The sequence below is a fragment of the Myxocyprinus asiaticus genome, chromosome 39 (genome assembly GCF_019703515.2).
Source record: "Myxocyprinus asiaticus isolate MX2 ecotype Aquarium Trade chromosome 39, UBuf_Myxa_2, whole genome shotgun sequence".
Taxonomy (NCBI): Eukaryota; Metazoa; Chordata; class Actinopteri; order Cypriniformes; family Catostomidae; genus Myxocyprinus; species Myxocyprinus asiaticus.
Window position 1 is genome coordinate 21,681,552 of NC_059382.1, and position 19,564 is coordinate 21,701,115.

At 37.1% G+C, this 19,564-nt stretch overlaps 2 protein-coding genes across 8 annotated transcripts in view; one reads left to right on the forward strand and one right to left on the reverse strand.

Moving 5' to 3' along the window:
* The first annotated feature begins 258 nt into the window (after positions 1-258).
* On the forward strand, positions 259-7,085 carry rnaset2l (ribonuclease T2, like). Of its 4 annotated transcripts, none has more exons than XM_051678902.1 (10): positions 263-427; positions 721-787; positions 1,090-1,147; positions 1,372-1,439; positions 1,973-2,030; positions 2,098-2,165; positions 4,752-4,865; positions 4,948-4,996; positions 5,092-5,166; positions 6,293-7,085. In XM_051678902.1, the coding sequence occupies exons 1-10, from the start codon at positions 418-420 to the stop codon at positions 6,479-6,481; spliced, it is 756 nt and encodes a 251-aa protein (XP_051534862.1). In that variant the 5' UTR covers positions 263-417; the 3' UTR covers positions 6,482-7,085. The 4 variants fall into 4 exon arrangements, with proteins under 4 accessions (XP_051534863.1, XP_051534862.1, XP_051534861.1 ...); XM_051678901.1 differs by having other exon boundaries at positions 264-427; positions 694-787; XM_051678904.1 differs by lacking the exon at positions 721-787 and having other exon boundaries at positions 264-427.
* Positions 7,080-19,564, reverse strand: part of supt5h (SPT5 homolog, DSIF elongation factor subunit) — a 30,444-nt gene continuing 17,959 nt past the window's right edge. For 3 of the 4 annotated variants that reach the window (XM_051678834.1, XM_051678835.1, XM_051678836.1), the window contains 8 exons: positions 18,902-19,004; positions 16,644-16,771; positions 16,450-16,555; positions 15,353-15,511; positions 15,092-15,260; positions 14,470-14,673; positions 13,971-14,066; positions 7,080-7,237 (listed from right to left, as the gene is read on the reverse strand). In XM_051678834.1, the coding sequence (XP_051534794.1) occupies positions 7,097-7,237; positions 13,971-14,066; positions 14,470-14,673; positions 15,092-15,260; positions 15,353-15,511; positions 16,450-16,555; positions 16,644-16,771; positions 18,902-19,004 (1,106 nt within the window). In that variant the 3' untranslated portion in view covers positions 7,080-7,096. Of the gene's footprint in view, positions 7,238-13,970; positions 14,067-14,469; positions 14,674-15,091; positions 15,261-15,352; positions 15,512-16,449; positions 16,556-16,643; positions 16,772-18,901; positions 19,005-19,564 lie in introns of those variants that run through there. The other variant, XM_051678837.1, reaches the window with a different exon arrangement.

Genomic DNA, 19,564 nt, shown 5'->3' on the forward strand with positions numbered 1-19,564 from the left:
CCCTTGGTGAAGTTTTGCTTTCTTCCACACCCCAATAAGGTTGCTGTTGTACCATATTTAAAAAAGAAATTATGAATGGTGCTGCCAACTTTGTCTATTGGAAAGTGAAGTGCCTTGGAAATGTACTTTTAGCCATGACCTTTCTTGTGTAATGAAATAATCTCCTCTATTAGCTTTTGACAGCTTGTGACAGGAGGTTGAATAATTTCGATTGCAACTGTAGCTACATCTACAAGCACTGGTACATAAACAATCATAATGCAGTGCAGTATCACATCTCTCTTTGACTGGCATCCAAACATAGAAGTTCCACTTTTTTATGGTTTGTTTCATTTCTACATTATTTGCCCATTGGACAAGGCTAAAGTCAACTGAGACTGACACTTTGAAACAGGCTCTCAGAACTGCAGGATCATCATGATCTATTGTAAGTACAAAAGCTGTGTAACCACTATAGCATATAACTTATAAAAACTAAAATTATGAAGCTTTGATTTTGCCACTTGTTCTTTAATATGAAAAGAACAGAAAAAATATGTAAACAACATCCTCATTTTAGACTGAAATTAAATTTCTGTTGTGTTGAATACCGCTTGTAATGGGTGCAATTAAATTCTGATGTGCACAATATTTTAAGCTAAACGTACCTCATTGATACTATTGTCAAACATGGACTGACCTGCATGTTTTTAGATAAACACATGCTTTGGGCTTGTACAGCTGCTCTGTTCACTGGTTGGGTCCTCACGTATGATCAAGGCCTCTGTTCTGAGACTGTGACAAGACAGTAAGATTTACTGAATTATTACATTTTTATAATATCTTAATAAATTTACAGACATTTAGTAAACATCACTGGCAAACAGAAGTCAGTATAGGGATAGCAGTAATTTAGCTATCAAATAGTTCAATACTGTAAATGCACAGGAATTCATTACTTCGACCTCCAAAAGTGCAATGCTCTTCTGATTCTGATACACTCATAATCATTGCTGTGCATCATGTGCTACATATTAACACCTAACAGGAAAAAAAGAGAAAAGGGAGAAACAAAAGTTCATCATCTTATTTCCACATTTTCATTTTCAGCTCGTGCAACTGGACATGTATGCTTCTCACACTTCAGTGGCCAGGGAGTTTCTGCATAGTACGTCTTTAATATATTACAAAGTGCTGGTAATGTTTATATAAGACTCCTATGATAGCATTATTGTTGTTAAAGTCTGTGAAGGATTATTTCTACCATTGCAATCTGTACAAATATTAGCACTCTCTGTGGTGGTGTTTTAAGTGAAATCTAATACATCAAATATTGCACATGCCATCACCTTTACTTAACATAATGATTCATCTTTTCCCGTCTTCCTACAGAGCCTTAACAATAAAAGCATTTGCAAAATACCACAGAACATTCAAAACTGGACCATTCATGGCCTATGGTGAGATTAACATTGACTGTTCCCACTCCCTGTTAATATGCAATAAAATTCTAAGTGGGAGGTAAAATAAAAACAGCTCACAAGAACATTATGTGTATGATGACCATACAATGGAAAATATTTTACTCTGTTTCTAACATTATTTTGGTAGCACTTTACAATAACATTCTATTAATTAATGAACTATCAATATTTTTTTTCTTGGTAAATGACACATAAATACATTATATATATATATATATATATATATATATATATATATATATATATATATATATATATATATATATATATAGTATATATTATTATTATCATTAGAAGTTTGTATATAATTTATGTATGCCATCAATAAATGCTGTTAAAGTATCAATCATTGTTAATTCATGTTAACTACTGCATTAACTATTAACAAATACAACCTTACTGTAAAGTGTTACCACTATTTTATGTCTTAATTTTCAACTTTATTTGGGGGACCAAAAATATGTCAAAGTACTTTGTGTTTTAATTCTGTTTCTTCTAATGACTCTTAGGCCTGTGCATACTGGTCACTGCTGCGACTGCTGGCCGATATTTCATTCTCATCTTCAGGTAACGATGTCTCAGGAACCCCTTAAGAAAGTGGAATATCTTTTGACATTTTTATGTTTATGTGCAGGAAATTGAGCCTGTGCTCTCACAGCTGTGGCCATCACTACTGAAAGGAAAGAACTACTTCCTCTTCTGGTAAACATGAACTTTCAGTAACCAGCAGTCTCACTCTCAGTCTCATAATCAGGAACTAAAAATGGTTCAAGGAATGAAAATGGAAAACGACAGCTAACAATTTATTTTTGCAGAACGTAACTGAAAACAGGAACAAAGTGACTTTCAATTGTTCCAGAGTGAAAATGTGATTTTTAAATGCTGTGTAACCGGTTATATCCGGTTAATTTAGTTTCGATAATTTTTTTTTAATGAAACCAAAGGCCAAAGGGTTTATCACTCTAAATATTTGGAACCACACCACTTCATATTGCCTGAAAAAATAAAACATGTGCTTTGATCCTGACGGAAACCGCTGCATGACACATTTCTTTACCTAATTGCCCATATGTCGCATTCTGTGAATGAAGTTTAACAACTATGTATAATTACTATATACATGCACGGTAAATCCAGATACAAGGAAAACATTATTTGAGATAAAAGTAAAGTATATTTCTCATTTGTTTCCAAGTCTTCACTTATCTGTTATATATGATGCATTAATAATGACAGGGTTGGAAGGGTTACTTTTGAAATGTATTCCACTATAGATTACAGAATACATGCTGTAAAATGTAATTTGTAATGTATTTTGTTAGATTACTCAAGGTCAGTAACATATTCTAAATACTTTGGATTACTTCTTCAGCACTGGTAGATTTTTTCACTTGTTTTGACTATAAAAACTCTGCCAGTACAGTGAGACAAAATACACATGTTAAAAATACATTCTCTGAAAAACCTAAATATCTTATGCAATGTTGTTTCTAAAACAAGATCAATCAAATTGATCTTGTTTTAATGATTTTTAGATATTTTTACAGGAAAACAATACAAAAATTATTATCAAGAATACAATTTTTGCCCTAATATCAAAAATCTTACTAGAAAAAAGAAATTATGATCCAACGTGAATTTTCTTGATAAAACAACATGATCGTGCCTGGTAACGTGCATGTAAAATGGCTAGAAATAGCATTTTAGCTTAGAATAAATCTGACAATTTACACAAGGTTTATTTCTATTTCTTCTGCTCCAAATTTACTTCAAACTTCTCTGTCTGCTCGTATGAATGTAACACATCATAAGAAAGTGTTTCACCGCTGTTCAAATGCACTTTGGATCGCATCATTTATATGTATAAATGTTTCCATCTGAAAGAACTAAATATTAAATGAAACAAATGACAATAAAATGCAAAGTAATCTCTTCAGCGATCAAAATACTTTTTGAATGTAATTGTATTCTAATTACCAATGATTTAAACTGTAACTGTAGTGGAATACAGTTACTTATATTTTGTATTTTAAATATGTAATCCCATTACATGTATTCCGTTACTCCCCAACCCTGAATACTGAGAGCAGATCTGTAATTAAAATTATACTTAACCATTAATTAACTGTACACTTCTTATGATTTCAATGCTGATAAAGCCACCACACAAGAAAAAATGAATTGCTATTTTCCCCCCGCTTATTTTGGTGATGCAAGTGGTTTATTTTGGGCTTGTTTTCCAGAGCAGGTTGTTTGTTTCTCTTGCAAAATCTGGCAACACTGCAACTGATATTTCGCCCACCCCTCAGCACAAAGGACTGTCATTTGAAAAAGAATGTTATTAACCATTTTTTTTATTTTTGTTCTAACCGGTTACCATTTGGAAAAAGACTGCAAATCCCTTATAATACAGTTTTTGCTCAGAACGAACTGAACTGAAAAACATTTAGTTTTTAATCCCTGCTGGTAATTGCACTTTTCTTGCAACCTAAAGAATAGGCATTTACATTAAAAGATAGTTCACCCCAAAATGAAACTTCTGTCATTATTTACTCACTCTCATGTTGTTCTAAACCTGTATGACTTTCTTGCATTGAACACAAAGGAGTTAGGCAGAATGCCATCCTCAGTGAACATTCACCTTCATTGTATGGAAAACAGAAGCAATGAAAGGGAATTGTGACAGGCTGTCAGTTCATGGAAATCTGCCTAACATCTCCAATAACTCCCAAAAATCAGCTTATTTAAAAATCAGACAAAGCAAGAAAACCACTGTTTACATGCGATTTGAAATAATCAAGTTATACTTTTGAAAACAAACTGTGAAGAGAAGCCATTAAGAACAGCAGTAAAGGTGTTTACATGCAATGTGAAATCGGTGTAATGGGCAACAACCTACCTGTGTCGATTTGTTTATTCTAAAGCAGTTTATGACCTTACACCGATAAAGGAACACTGTTTAATGTGTTTACATGACCACACGCATTGTCGACTTAAGCATAATCGTGTAAGAACTTGCAAGTAAACAAGCACATTGTTCTACAGAAGAAAGTCATTCATGTTTGGTACAATAAAAGGGTGCAGTAACTGATGACAGATTTGCCATTTTGAGGTGAACTACCATTTTAATGCACTTAGTAGATGTTTTTATAGGCGACTCACGGGAAAGTCTACATATTTTGTATAAGTGGCAATTACCAAAGGATAGAAAAATAATTGCACTGATCTCTAGTGTGTTTGAGAGACTGGCCCTGGCATAACTCTCGGTCGATTTATTTGGTTTGGCAGGAGGGAAGAATGGATTAAACATGGGACCTGTGCAGGCTGTGAAGAGACCATGGGCTCACCAGTCTATTATTTCCAGGCAGCAATCAAGCTTCGGAAACTCTTTGACATCGATAGGTGGGTGTTATCAGTAAGTACATTTACCATGATATCAAGTTATTATGAGCTCATTCGTTTCTCTCATTTCACATTTTTGAAGCATCTTGGAAAACGCTGGAATCAAAACGTCCTGTGATGTGTCGTATAAGGCAAGTTTATTGCATTAGCCATGAATCATGATGCTCATGTTTAATAAAATTTATAATGCAACACTTCATCAATTGTTCCCTTATGTGATCTCTAGTATGACGAAATAAGTGGCGTCCTGACCCCATTGTTTGGACACAACTATGATTTGCAGTGTGTGACAGATAAGAAGGTGAGAGAAGCATTGCTGATATGATAGCTAGTACAATTCAGAGAAACTGATCTCACGGAAAATCAACAACAGGAAGTCGAATGTTTTGTCTGCTAAAATAGGTATGTGCTTTTCGAATTTACGAACTACCCCCAGTGGCCAAGGCTTGAACTACAGTTGTATGTGCACCTTCGTTCAATGCACTGCGCAAGCACAAAAACTTCTGCTTTAAATGGATATGACATGAAAAGTGCATCTAATTTTCAGAAATATTTGAGTAGTAATTACATTACTCCTAAACCTAACCGTATTGAGCCCAATTTCCACGCTACTTCGCTTTGCGCTACCCAGATATCAAAATGCAACAAGACTGTACAGTGTGGGTAATTTTTCGAGGCACAAACATTCGCTACATGGTGCCTGGATTTCCCCACGTTGGGTCCAACTTAAGGGGGAGAAACATTCGAAACGAACGCCGATTTCCCTGTATGATCATGTTGTCAGAGAACAGCCAAACTGAATCGGTTTTAAATGACACCATTTACAAGATATTAATAGCAGTTCTGCAGATTTTTCAGTACAGCGTTCCCACTCTTTTCAACAAATGAATTTCCATTACTTTTCCATGACTTGAAAGCTAATTTCTATGCCCAAAGATTTAGCCTTACATTCTGAAAATGGCACCAAAATCACACATTCGTAAAATCAAAACCACACTATTGTTTGATAAATTTCAACTGAAAACATGACATTTTTTATTGAATCCATATGAACACACTGTGTGAATTCTAAAATGGGCGTGGACTAGTGGCACATTGTTGTCTTTAAATGGTCAGGTATTCTTAATAACATGATATATATTAAACTCTTCACCGTGTGTTTTTAATCCAGAGCACAACAAATAAAAATATATTAACTATAAAAACTTCCATGATTTCCCACAGCTTTGAAGATTTTATTAATTTCCATGACATTTCCAGGCCTGGAAATCACAATTTTAAAATTCCCTGGTATTTCCAGGTTTTCCATGACCGTGGGAACCCTGTCAGTATCAATAAATTCTTTATTATGCATCAATAAATTCCAATCAATTCTAAACCCAAAAGCATTACTAAAAATGAAATGTTTGTATTCTTTGCATTTTTAGGGTCGTGAAGCATGGATCCAGCTAAAGTTCACTCTCTATAGGAACCAAACACTTGGATGCCATAAACAAGAGGGGCAAAAGTTCAATACCATGTCATGGCTCAGCAGTTCAGGACACCCCTGTCCAAAGAACACAACCATCTTTTACTTCCCCATAAACTATGAGCATCCCAATGAGCCCTGTAACTAAGAGGAGCTTTAAACCATTCTAGACAAGCTAAAGCCAGACTTTTACTGTTTTCACTTATAATGTCTGAATAACCTCTTTGAACTTTTTTAGGCCTGGACATATTTTAATAAAGAAACTGCATAATTCCTAAAGAATTCAGCCTTGGGGATTTCCCCCCCAGTGAACATGTAAAGAAAAAATATATAAATAATTATGCAAATCAGGTGGGCTAAATGGGTTTTAAGACTTTTAATGAACTCCGAATATACCAGTTTATTAATTCAAGGTGCAAAATGTCATGAGCAGTGATGCTGAAAACATTTTAGAGGCACTGGGTAGATAAAGTTGTCTCAGCTGGAGCTGAATCATGAAATGTTGGCAGGCAGTAAAAGGTTTAAAATGAACAGCCAAAAGCTCAGGACGGATGGATTTTTGGAACTCACAGTTCACATTTTATTTGACATGGAATCAATTTGCCAAAAAAACAAGTTTCTACAGCACAAAAGGAACAGAAAATAGACTGCACTAAAAAAAAAAAAAAAAATGTAGTAGTACGTTGTAAAGGACAGCTATTCTTCATGATTTAGATGATGGTCACAAGAAAAAAAATAAAATTTGAAACTGACGTGTGGTTCTTTACACTTCCAATTTCCCAAGGAAGCGAAGATTGAGAATCTTCAGTTGCTCGTCCAGCTCCATTCTAACAATGCCGTCTTCACCATCAATACTGAGCAGGACACCTGTGGCCTCTCTGTCCTCTCCCAGAATCACCTTCACCTGAGGAGCACATTCACATTCTTTCATTAAGCAGAAGCTTTTATCCTTAGTGACATACATGTGTCCTAACCAGATGCGGTACGATAAGATTACTGCAATGAGAAATTGGTTCACGCTGAATGAGAAACTGCTGCATGACATGGAACAATCACAGCCAATTAGAACAAATTTGATGTTTAATGTACAGTTATAAGGAGCAGCATTATAGACCAATGAGAGTCCACAATGTGCAGAGCTACATGGCATGCTGCCGCAGAGAAAGAACCAAGCAATCAACGTTGTGGTTGGTTATGACAAAAATTCTAAATTAGGATTTTTATCACGAGGCACATTCGCTTTGCGTCTGATTAGAACGTGCTGTTTAGCCTATGGCAGTGATTTTTAAAGTGTGGGGCACGCCCTCTAGGGGCAGCCTGAAGGTATTGCAAGATTGCCCTAGTTCTCAAATCTTGCTCACTTTCACTCATTCAAATTAAGGGCTGTAGGTAGTGGGGTGAAAGGTTCTAATGATTGTAGGAGCCCAAAGGTACAGGTGGGCCCACAACAAATTCGAAACTGTATTTCTTTTTTTTAATCCCCTTGTCTCCCCAATTTAGAATGCCAAATTCTCACTACTTAGTAGGTGCTCGTGGTGGCGCGGTTACTCACCTCAATCCGGGTGGCGGAGGACAAATCTAAGTTGCCTCCGCTTCTGAGACCGTCAATCCGCGAATCTTATTACGTAGCTCGTTGTGCATGACACCGCGGAGACTCATAGCATGTGGAGGCTCATGCTACTCTCCACGATCCACGCACAACTTACCACGCACCCCATTGAGAGCAAGAACCACTAATCAGGACCATGAGGAGGTTACCCCATGTGACTCTACCCTCCCTAGCAACCGGGCCAATTTGGTTGCTTAGGAGACCTGGCTGGAGTCACTCAGCACGCCCTGGATTCGAACTCTCGACTCCAGGGGTGGTAGTCAGCATCAATACTCGCTGAGCTACCCAGGAAACTCTATTTCTTTAATTGGTAAGGGGTCCCCAGGAATATACAGTCAGGGGGCCCAGAATTCCTTGCTACGGCCATGTTCAAATTTGCTGTGGTGACAATACATGCAAGAACCAATGCAGTATGTTTGCAGTTTCTTCTCTGTCATCTTCTCTATATGGTTTCAAATGCATTCAAAAACAATGCCGTAGTCACATGCGTGCCAGATACAAATAGGTCAAGGTGAAGATTTTCACTGAATTAAGAAGACGGATCCAACTTCAGAAGACTTAAAATGTGGAGCACAGGAAATATGGATGATTTTATGGTGCTTTTGTGTGTTTTTGGAGCTTAAAAGTCCATCAGGATCCTCTCAACCTCATCCTTGTGTTCCACGGATGGAAGTCATTCTGGTTTTTGAAACAACTTGAGTGACTTTTATTTTTAGATATTATAAAAAACTACATAACTACAGTGATTTTCCATATTTATAGAAAAAAGAAAAAGTATTCAGGAAGTAAAACAAAGTTCATTCATATATTTTTTTCAATGAAGAGTGTACCGTAATTATTCAGCAAAAAATGCTGCATGCAGTCTTCATTGCATTTATACAATATTGATAACACATTTTTTGATATTTTATTGTTTTTTATATACACACTTGATAAAACACTCATAATGAGTGACATTAAGCTAAACGAAAATGCAGTTCATGTTTTTTTTAAAGCATTTTTGGGGTGGGGCGCATGTTTTTAACGGGGGGCATGACCAAAAAAAAAATCATAAAAAAAGACAAAACAGGCCTACGGTATGCTTAGTTTATCCACATGCCATCACATTGCACTGTCAAGCAATGTGTATAGTAAACCTTAGCCTTTTAAAATTTACTGTACATATTTTATATACTGGACGCATTCAACACAAATGAGCACCAAGACTCCTTTATGTTTGTCAGTTAGTTCAGTCAATTTCTGGTACATGCACAGACAATGCACGCAGGTCTACAGTTACAAACTGGGCTGTGCACAAACTATCCAGGCGGACCCTACTAATGAGGAAGTTTACACATGGGGAATGCAACCACGTTTCATGTTAAGAAGACTATTCATAACTAAAAGCACACACACACACACACACACACACACACACACACACACGTTGGTGCGGCTATCCTTATGAGGACTCTCCATTGACAATGATTTTTATTCTGTATGACCTATAGATTAAATCTCCTAAACCTAACCCTCACAAAAAACGTTCTGCATTTCTACATTTAAAAAAAGAAAAAAAAAAAGAAAATGTTTAATATGTTTAAGCGATTTGAATTATGGGGACACTAGAAATGTCCTCAAAAACCACATTCATAACATAATACCCTTGTAATTACCAGTTTGTAAACAAAAAAAAAAAATGTCCTCATAAACCACTTAAACCTGCCCACAGACACACACACACACACACACACACACACACACACACACTTAATCACAGGGTTCCTACTGCAGCTGCCAAACATAAAGCCTTAGGCTGCTGAGTTTCCAGTGAATCTGGGATGTCCAATTCAGTGGGAGGAAAGACGGGCTTGAATCCAAGACTACAAATGGGAGGTGCAAAAAGTGTGTCTCAGTTTTGCATCTGTTTATTTTTCTTTTCTGTTTGTCCCTTAAATGGGAACATATAAGCAGAGATGAGCAAACAAAAAGAACCGGAAAAGAAAACAAGTAATCTGAGAAAATCTGGGCCAGTTCAAATACCACCATTCTGTGGCGAGTATGTGACTTCACTGGTTCTTGCATGCTTGCAGCAGGGACTTTCATGGTGAAATGTTACATTTACATTTTAGAAGATGCTTTTATCCAAAGCGACTTACTGTGCATTTAAGGTATACATTTTATCAGTTTGTGTGTTCCTTGTGAATCGAACCCATGATTTTTGGCATTACAAGCACCTTGCTCTACCAGTTGAGCTACACGAACCTTAATGTCCTCAAACAACTTGTCAGTAAATTCATTCTTACCCAATACATCATAGGTCTAAATGTTTCTGTCATTACAAACTACTGTGCTTATAGACTATGTTCTAAATAGCATACTACCATACTTCTCTTATTAGTTAAGCAGCATATTAGGGATGTCAATTTTCTTAATTTTCTTAAATCGATCATCATGGAAATTAACAACCAATTAATCATTAACGATAATATCATAAAACGCACGTTGAGGACTCCTAATATGTGCATTTAGCCTATTGTTTAAATATAATTTAACCCTTGTGTGACCTTCTGGACATTCCTGTCTTATTCATTTTTGTTTTTTCGATCATTTTTTGGTTTTTCGGCATAAATTTTGCCAAAGGTGTGTATTTTAGGGGGAATTTTGATATTTCAACCTCAGTTCCTATAATACATCTATAATACACTGTGTACATAAAATAGTTACACTCAGGACCTTCAGGACAAAAATGTCCCCATTGAAACCCATTAAAACTGCAATATTTGATCCGGAGCCCTGGCTTCAACATGTTATTTTTTTTATATTTTCCAACAGATGGCGCCATTTTCTTCATGTGTAGCAAATACATGCTTTTTTCCTATTTTCTGTTTGTTGTATTATAGAGCACTGCAGGCCAACTGAATAAATGATGCAGCTAAAATTGTGTGGGTGTGTTGCTATGGATGTCAGAGTGTGTGTGTGCGTGTATAAAACAGCATTATGTAAACAAACTGGCATTTAAAGGGTTAAAAGCCTGAAAATGAATGAATATTTGGTAGTTATGGTTAAAAAAAAAAAAAAAAAGGACTGATTTTGGTTAAAAATCTAAATCTGTGAAAGTGGAAAGTAATATTTAATATATATAATATTTTTATGGCAGTTTTTTGATGCAGACATTTTTGTCCTCTAAAGTCCTGAGTGTGTAAGGCTGGCACCGGAAAGTCTACACCCAAAAGGCCCTGTGAGAACTAACATCATAAAACTCTCACACAGATGAGCATCACCACCTAAGACAACACTCCCTACTTTCTAAGGACCATAAAATGCAAATCTCACATCTGCCCTCTCTCTCACCTCATGTCACTTTAAGAACACCAAAAAGTTATGACTTATCCTGCACTGTAATGTAAAAGGTTTTCTGATCATACATGTTTGGTATCATTCAAGAGGTCTCAGTCCAACTGGTAAAATGGTCTCATTCCCTTTCAGCAAAGTCAAATCACAAGTAAGATTTAAGAACTTAGTAAAATACTGTATTCTATCAGGGGCACGACCCCTCCCAGATTTCTCACAGAGACCAGATGCTGTATGCAGATTAGGTGCATTCTTTGTAAACATCAAAGGACCTACTCAATCAAGTTTCAAAGGTCCACTTACAACTTCCTAAATTGTAAACCAAATCCTAAATAACATCAAACATGCACATCTGAAATAACAACAGAATCGTTTGGTACTAAAGGAAGGATGGCAGAGGAGCTCTTGGGATCTGTAAGCAGATCTCCCATGCTGTACCGCTACATGTAGTTTACATTTGTCGGGAATCTGTAAGCCAGATCTCCCACGCTTATCGCTGCGTGTCACTTTCTATTGCCAGGTATGCTACTTTGACTTGTCTTTTATTTTTAGAAATGTTTGTTTATTCTGATCATGTGTGAAATTGGCTTTGATTGATTTTGTAACATGTTTTATATCCTACCTGGCAAATACATTTTTATTATTTGATTTATTCTGAATTTCTCTGAAACCATTTGTGACCGGTAGATTGTGTTAAGATACTGTTTGTTACCGCAAATATGAGACCAGGATAAGACCATTACTGAAGCTTAATGATAGGAGAATCCATGTAAGACTTCAGTCACTGCTTATCGTCCGTCATAGCAAGTTGTGTGTACGTGTCTAAGCGATGGTATCATCTGATTATGAGAGAAGCCAAATCAGATGATATTTAGATTACCCTACAACCTCTGACTATGAACTGAACTGGCTCGCTTGTGACGTGAGATCCTCGTAATTGAAATAACGGCCGGCGAGAGACTCTAAGCGACATTCAAGTATTGATCGAAAGGACAAATGAAAATTAAGATGATTCAGAGTAATCAATAACTTAAAAAGATCAAATTAAAAGAATGATCAGAAATTAGAGCTTAAATATAAATAAGAGGTCAACTTAAAATTGGAGTCAGATAAAATTAATAACAGAATCAATTTGTAAAGTGTAAATTAACAATAAATGCTTTACTTCAGCGCTCAGAAAAGATAGAACAACGCAGAGACCTTCAAGGGCAATTTATTGACGTTCCACTCTGGAACGGATAGAAAATTATCCCTTTTTACAAGTGTGTGTTTATTTTTAAATCTGACACTACACAAAAAATAATAATGCATCAAAATCAATGGTGTTGCTAATCACTGACATATCTATTCTCTAAAAGCAAGTCTAAATATCTCATATGCTGCTTCTCAGGTGATTGCATTTTTTTTTTTTTTTTTAAGGACTTTTAGATTATTTAAAATATTTGTATTTTTAATATTATATTCAACGTTCTCAGATAACAATTATTTCTTCTGCAGTATAGCTCCTAAAATAAATGTATGTTGTTTTAAAAGAGTTTTAAATATTTATATTGGAAAACAAGCCAAAACAAAAAGTATTTTTTGCAGTACATGGGGCGAAGACTACCCTCTCTCACCTTTTTGTTTGCTTGGATGCATATTTAACTCACAAAAAACAAAATCAGTCTTCTTAATAAAGCTGTGTATTGCAGATTTTCTTTAAGATAAGAAACACACGTGACACATACATTATGATACAATATGTTGTGAGCCATCACGTTATAATCTAGCTGCCGCAAGCGAGCGCGCAAGGGACTGCATCAGCCAGGATGTAGTTTCAATCTCTCCCCCTTAGATCGGGTCACTTCACGTGACTCTTCATAGAAGCGCCACTGACTGCACAGAGAAATGCCAGTTTTGGAATTTGTACTTATTCACATGACCTACTTCCTTATTATTTGAACTTTAATAAAGGATGCATTAATGATATAATGCTGGGGTGTTTCCTTTAAAGACATTCGACATGCAAGTTTCTCCGCTTTATTTCAGATGACACTGTATTTACATATTTTGCAGTTTTGTATTATAATTCCCTCATACTTTGCAATCTACATCACCTGAAGCTGTTTGGAAAATCTGGAGTGCATCTGGACAGTGAGCTGTTTTCTCCCTCTCCTAAATAAGGCGCAAGTTGCGATGCTTCTCTCGCATGTCATCATTAGAGTTTAATGTGATATCATGTTACATTAAATGACATCAAACGACTATTCGACAACAAATGACACTGAGCAACATTAAATTCTGTATTTGGCTGAGAAGCACCCACGTGATTATGAAAATGCTATAATTATAATAAACAAATAGGGAGGGAGAGTGCAAAAATGTGTTACCATTGACAGAAATTGAGAAATCAAGCAGGCACTTGATGACAATGTAAGGTCTAACATTTGAGAAAAAATAAAATAAAAAAATAATAAATATATATATATATATATATATATATATATATATATATATATATATATATATATCTCTCTATCTAGGCTCACCAGACTTTCCATTTCTATGAGAAAAAAAACAAAAAAAACAAAGAGATTGCAAAGAGCAACTTCCAGCCGATTACTGATATTTTCATGTTTTCTATGACTGTGTTAATGTTAAACATTAAGATATACAACTGAATAAATCCCTTCTGGTCACACAAGTCTAGCAGTACCTTGTTGTTTTTGGTTGGCGTTACAGGCTCCAGGTGTTCACTTGAAATGCTAACCACCTTTTCTGTGTCTTGAAGAAAAACCGAGCACATCCCCCCCTGTGTGAAAGAAGCAAATTTATTTTTCTACGATGCGGAAGAACACTTAAGGTCAAAGTACAATGTTTCCACCATAACCTAACAATCAAGTCTAACAGTGTCTGAATCATAAAGACATGGATGGGCAAACTTCAGCATGTCCCAAGACCTACAATAAGTTGTCTCTGCACAGCATGACAGTATAGGCAAATTGAAACCCAGCCCCAAGGCATCTCTATGCAACATTAAAAATATGCAAACCAGTCCCATGTGCTTCTACTTGCAGATTCTTGCAGAATAATCAAGCAGCTAGTCAAAGTACATCTACTGCCCAACATCTCGGCATGCAAAATAGTCTAACAAAATTCAGGTAATCTGTGCTCAACATAGAAAACAAATGAACAATTATTGAAACTTTACTTACAGTGACACTGCGGATGACACCGGTCTGGTTGATGATGCCCCCATCCAGGAATGTGTCTTTAACACGTACCATGATGTCTGTGGTGACCCAGTCATTAGAGGCCTGGTCGATGTTAGATCCAGGGGTGTGAGGGTTGTAGCCTCCTGGAGATGGAGCTCCAGGAGTCATTGGACTGTATCCTACCGGGCTGGGGCTCGGACTGGCCTGGACAACACAAGTACAATGTAATTCAATTTCAATTTGGATTCACAGGGTTTTGACCAATGAATATCCATGACTTTATATTTGTGATTACTATATAAGGATTTTTTTTTTTTTGAGGATGAGCTCACAAACAGCAATTTCTAACAGATGAAATATTTTAGATCTGTTATCTATTATCTATTAGCATATGTAAAAAAAAAAAAAAAAATTGAACTATAGAAATGTCCATGTCTTTTCCATGGCATTTTAAGATTTTAAGACTTTTCCAAGCCTGGAAGTCTAAATTTTTAAACTTCTTGATATTTCCAGGTTTTCCATGACCGTGGGGAATCCTGCATTTAATTCAGTCTTTCTATGGAGAGGGGGGTTGGGAGGAACCTCATTCAACTAATTTTCTATTCAATAACTGAATGTGTACCTGGTAGGCCATGGGTGAGGGGGTGGGGTGGTAACTGGCGGGAGAGTGTGTGTTTTGGTATCCAACTGGGCTTGGGGCCACTTGTTGGTAACTCTGTGGGCTGGGACTGGGCTGGTAGGATCCCTGCGGAGAGGGTGCTGCGTATGGGGAATACTGGTCGGTGTTGTACCTGAGGTGCAAACATGGACTCAGAGGAGTTAAAGATGCTCTCAAGCTGGGTAATAGAATGAGACAGGCATGAGCATATGAATGATCTCTCACATGGCAGGGGTCCCAGGAGTCTGAGGGTTGTACTGTGGGTTGACCTGTGGGGAGGGCACTTCTGGGTAACCAGGAGTCTGAGGGTTGGGCGTGCCACCGTAGCCTTGAGGAGATGGAGAGGGCTCATCATCATAGCCAAACTCAAAATCATCATCAGGCCTGAAAATGAAGCAAAAATTAGTTAAGGTTGAGTACATGGTATTACTTCACTGCAAGTGTAATAATAATTAATAATTATAATATAATAATAATTTTCTTTATTTATCACACATTATACATTTGCACATATACAGTGAAATTCTTCTTTTTTCACATATCCCAGCTAGGCTGGGGTCAGAGTGCAGGGTCAGCCATGATACAGCGCCCCTGGAGCAGATAGGGTCAAGGGCCTTGCTCAAGGGCCCAACAGTGGCATCTTGGTGGTGCTGGGGCTTGAACCACCCAGCAAGTGTGTGTGTGTGTGTGTGTGTGTGTGTGTGTGTGTGTATATATATATATAAAATGCTGTCTTGGTAGGCAGCCCACTAGGTTTTGGAACAGAGCGAGATATATATATATATATATATATATATATATATATATATATATATATATATATATATCTCTCGCTCTGTTCCAAAACCTAGTGGGCTGCCTACCAAGACAGCATTTTAAAGGCATTCATAAGCGCAGCCCTGATGCAAAGATGGCATCGTAATTATTCTGCCTTCTAAGTTGTCATGTTTTGGTCAAACTCTAATGCAGCACTGCATACATCATTCAATAAAAATATAAAATATTGACTATTTTACCCAATTTTGTTGTGCACTATGCATATTTATGCTTATTACAGTAACATGTAGTTAGCTTAGCAACTTTCTAATGTCTATTTATTCGGAGTCAATTCTGAGTTTAGACTTTTGTGTGCTTCATGTAAGAAGACCTATTTGTATGACTCACATTTGTATGCTTCCTTTGTAGGGTATTCCAGATCGGACAACTCTAAATCTCTATTTCATCCAGCATGCCATCTTAGAAGGCAGCTGCCTATGTAAGCAGTAGACAACAAGGCAGCTCACTAGGTTTTAGAACCGAGCCTATCTCTCACAGCTTCTTACCGTGATGGTGTGTTTGGATTGCTGGGGTCCCATGCACCGCTTTGACCTGGCGTCCTGCTCCCATCATGCAATGGAGTCTGTGAGCCATAATGAGGAGTGCGGCTTCCTGTAAAGGAGAAAGACAGGTTAAAAAAGAAATAACAGCAAGCAAATAACATTTCAGATACACTAATGTCTTAGATAATTGTTCTTACCATCATGGAGAGGTGTCTGGCTACCATACATGGGGGTACGTGATCCAGTTCCATACATGGGTGTCTGAGAGCCATACATCGGGGTTCGTCCATGGGTGGAAGTCATTCCTCCATGTCGCTTGGCACCTCTGATTCATAAAGCAAAAAAGACATATATATATAAATAATTAGGTCTTCAGCATATTCAAGAGAGAAAACTTTTTACAAAGCAGTCAAGGCATGAAATCTAGATCAACAGGTATGCCCAAAACCTTTTTTGAAAGGACAGAGATCCTACAGATCCTACATCATAAATCCAATACATACATATAATCTATGTTGATGAGGTGTCCTGCACTAACATGCAAAAATGTTCCATGAATCTTGTAGTGTTAAATTCCTCTGTGAAGTCAGAGTGTTGACATGTAATTATTTTCTCATAGTTCATGCCATTAGCGTTTTGCCTCATGTAAAATCCAGAAAAATATGTCAAGCATGCACAAACCAGCATGGGCTCACTACAGTGAAATGAGATGGAGCTGAAAAACAACACTTGAGGAAAGTGATAACTTAAGCCCACATGGAATTTGCACCCATTTATTTACATTTTCTGTGCTAATTGTGGGGGAAAATCTGCCAAATGGATTTAAAATGCAGCTGAGCACACTACACACTTACAGGAATGTTCTGGGTTCAGTACAAGTTAAACTCAATTGACAGCATTTGTGGCGTAATATTGATATACCACAAAAATTTATTTCATCTCATTCCTCCTTTTCTTATAAAAAGCAAAGATTGAGGTTACAGTGAAGCACTTACAGTGAAAGTGAATATGGCCAATTTTTGGAGGGTTTAAACAGAAATGTGAAGCTTAAAATTTTATAAAAGCACTTGCTTAATTCTTCTGTTAAAACCTGTGTTATTTGAGCTGTAAAGTTGTTTAAAATGTCATTTTTACAATCATTTTAGGGTTTGCTGACATTACATCATCATGGTAACAAAGTTGTAAAATTGGCTGTAACTTTCCACAGAAAAGGTTGTGATTTTCACAGTAAAATCATGTTTACACTCATATTGTTTACGTCTTGTGGCTATAATTTGGAAACGGCTAATTTTAACATTCAAAAATGGGCACCCGTTCACTTCCTTTGTAAGAGCCTCACTGTAACCTTGATTTTTGCTTTTTTTTTTTTTTTTTTTTTTTTAAAGAAAAGGAGGAACGAGTCAAAATTAATTTTTGTGGAAACATTATGCCACATATGCTGTCGTTTGAGCTCAACTTGTATTGAACCCAGAACATTCCTTTAAGCCCAAAGTATACTTTGATTTGATGCAAATGCTTAGCATCTGGTTACGGTTGAATGCACAGGCTTTCAAAGTGTACTTCATTTGACTGTGTGTGCATACACAGGTGGTTGACACATGCGCGCTATGACTGCTATGAGATCCTGGACTATTTCTACTCAGGAGTTTAGACCCATAAAGATGTGTTTATATTCCTTCAGACTCGAGTTATACAAATGCAGGTATCTCCTGACCTCCTCACACACGCGCTCTTGATGTGCACATCCACTGTTGTTGTTTCCAGCTTCGTCTCCTTGTTTAAGCCCAAAGTATACTACGGTCAGACACAAACGAGCAGGATGCGTGACGCAAATTTAGTCATCAGCAGAGTGCTCGAGCACTGAATGCATGCAGCCAGATTTTTCGAACCGTGCGTACTTTGAACGCACAGAATGTGCAAGCACTGGGATTTATTTGCACTAATTAGTGAGTTCACATGGTGGCAACACTCACAGCTGAGCCTTTGCACTAGAAGATGGTATCACCACTCAACAACAGGAGACGAGGGTGGAAACAACAACAACAGTGGATGTGCACGTCACGAGTGCACGTGTGAAGAGGTCAGGAGAGACCTGCATTTGTATAACTTGAGTCTGAAGGACTACAAAGACACCTTTATGGGTCTAAACTCCTGAAGAGAAATAGTCCAGTTTCTCATAGTAGTCACAGCACGGATATGCCAACCACCTGTGTATGCACGCATGCACAGTAAATGAAGTATACATTGTAAGGCTGCTCGTTCGACAGTATGCATCCGCTAAGCATTCGTGTCAAAGCCGAAGTATACTTTGGGCTTTATTGGTAGCTAAAAGCAGTGCCACTTTGCCCGAAACATTTAATAAACAGACATGCAGGATGCAGGGGATATGTCCAAAGTGATCAAATTTAGCAGAAATCTGCAGGCACAATTCTGTGCAGGCCAACTGATAACATACACAGTTGTAAGACGCTGGCGGTCCACGGAGATGGTCTGGCAGGTTGAGTGGAGCTCTACCCTAGCTGTTGATTCTGTGGCATCCTTTACTACTCCAATATAGCCTGTAGACATGAGCAAAGGTTTGACAATTGGATTAGTTGTTTAAGTAAGGAGTAATTGACGATGGACCATTGAATTATTGAAAAATAATGCACACCCGAGGTGGTAATGCATTCACGACGTGCAGCGGAGTGACGTTACATCTTGGGTGTGCATTATTTTTTAATTATTCAAAGGGCCAGAGTCAATTATTCTACTTATTCCATGGTTAACACACCTTAAGCCATCATTGAAGGTTTTATCTCAAGACATTTTATGGTTTTCGTCCCTAAAACGCTCTTATGAGAGGAACTACTTTGTTCCACCACGGATTCAGCATCTTGATTTGATAAAGTCCAAGCCTTCGTTGCTAAGTTCGAAAACGTCACTTTAGAACTAGAAACAGAGGATTGCGAGGCTTGCGCTTCTTTACTGGAACACTTACTGGAGTAATAAGGTAGTGCATTTATGTGTGTGTGTGCGCGCATGTTTGTTTTTGAGTGATCGATAAAGAGAAACTCCAAAACTGAGAGAGATCGCTTCTGGGATTACCTTTTTTGTTGCAGCTCTTGTCAGAAGTAAC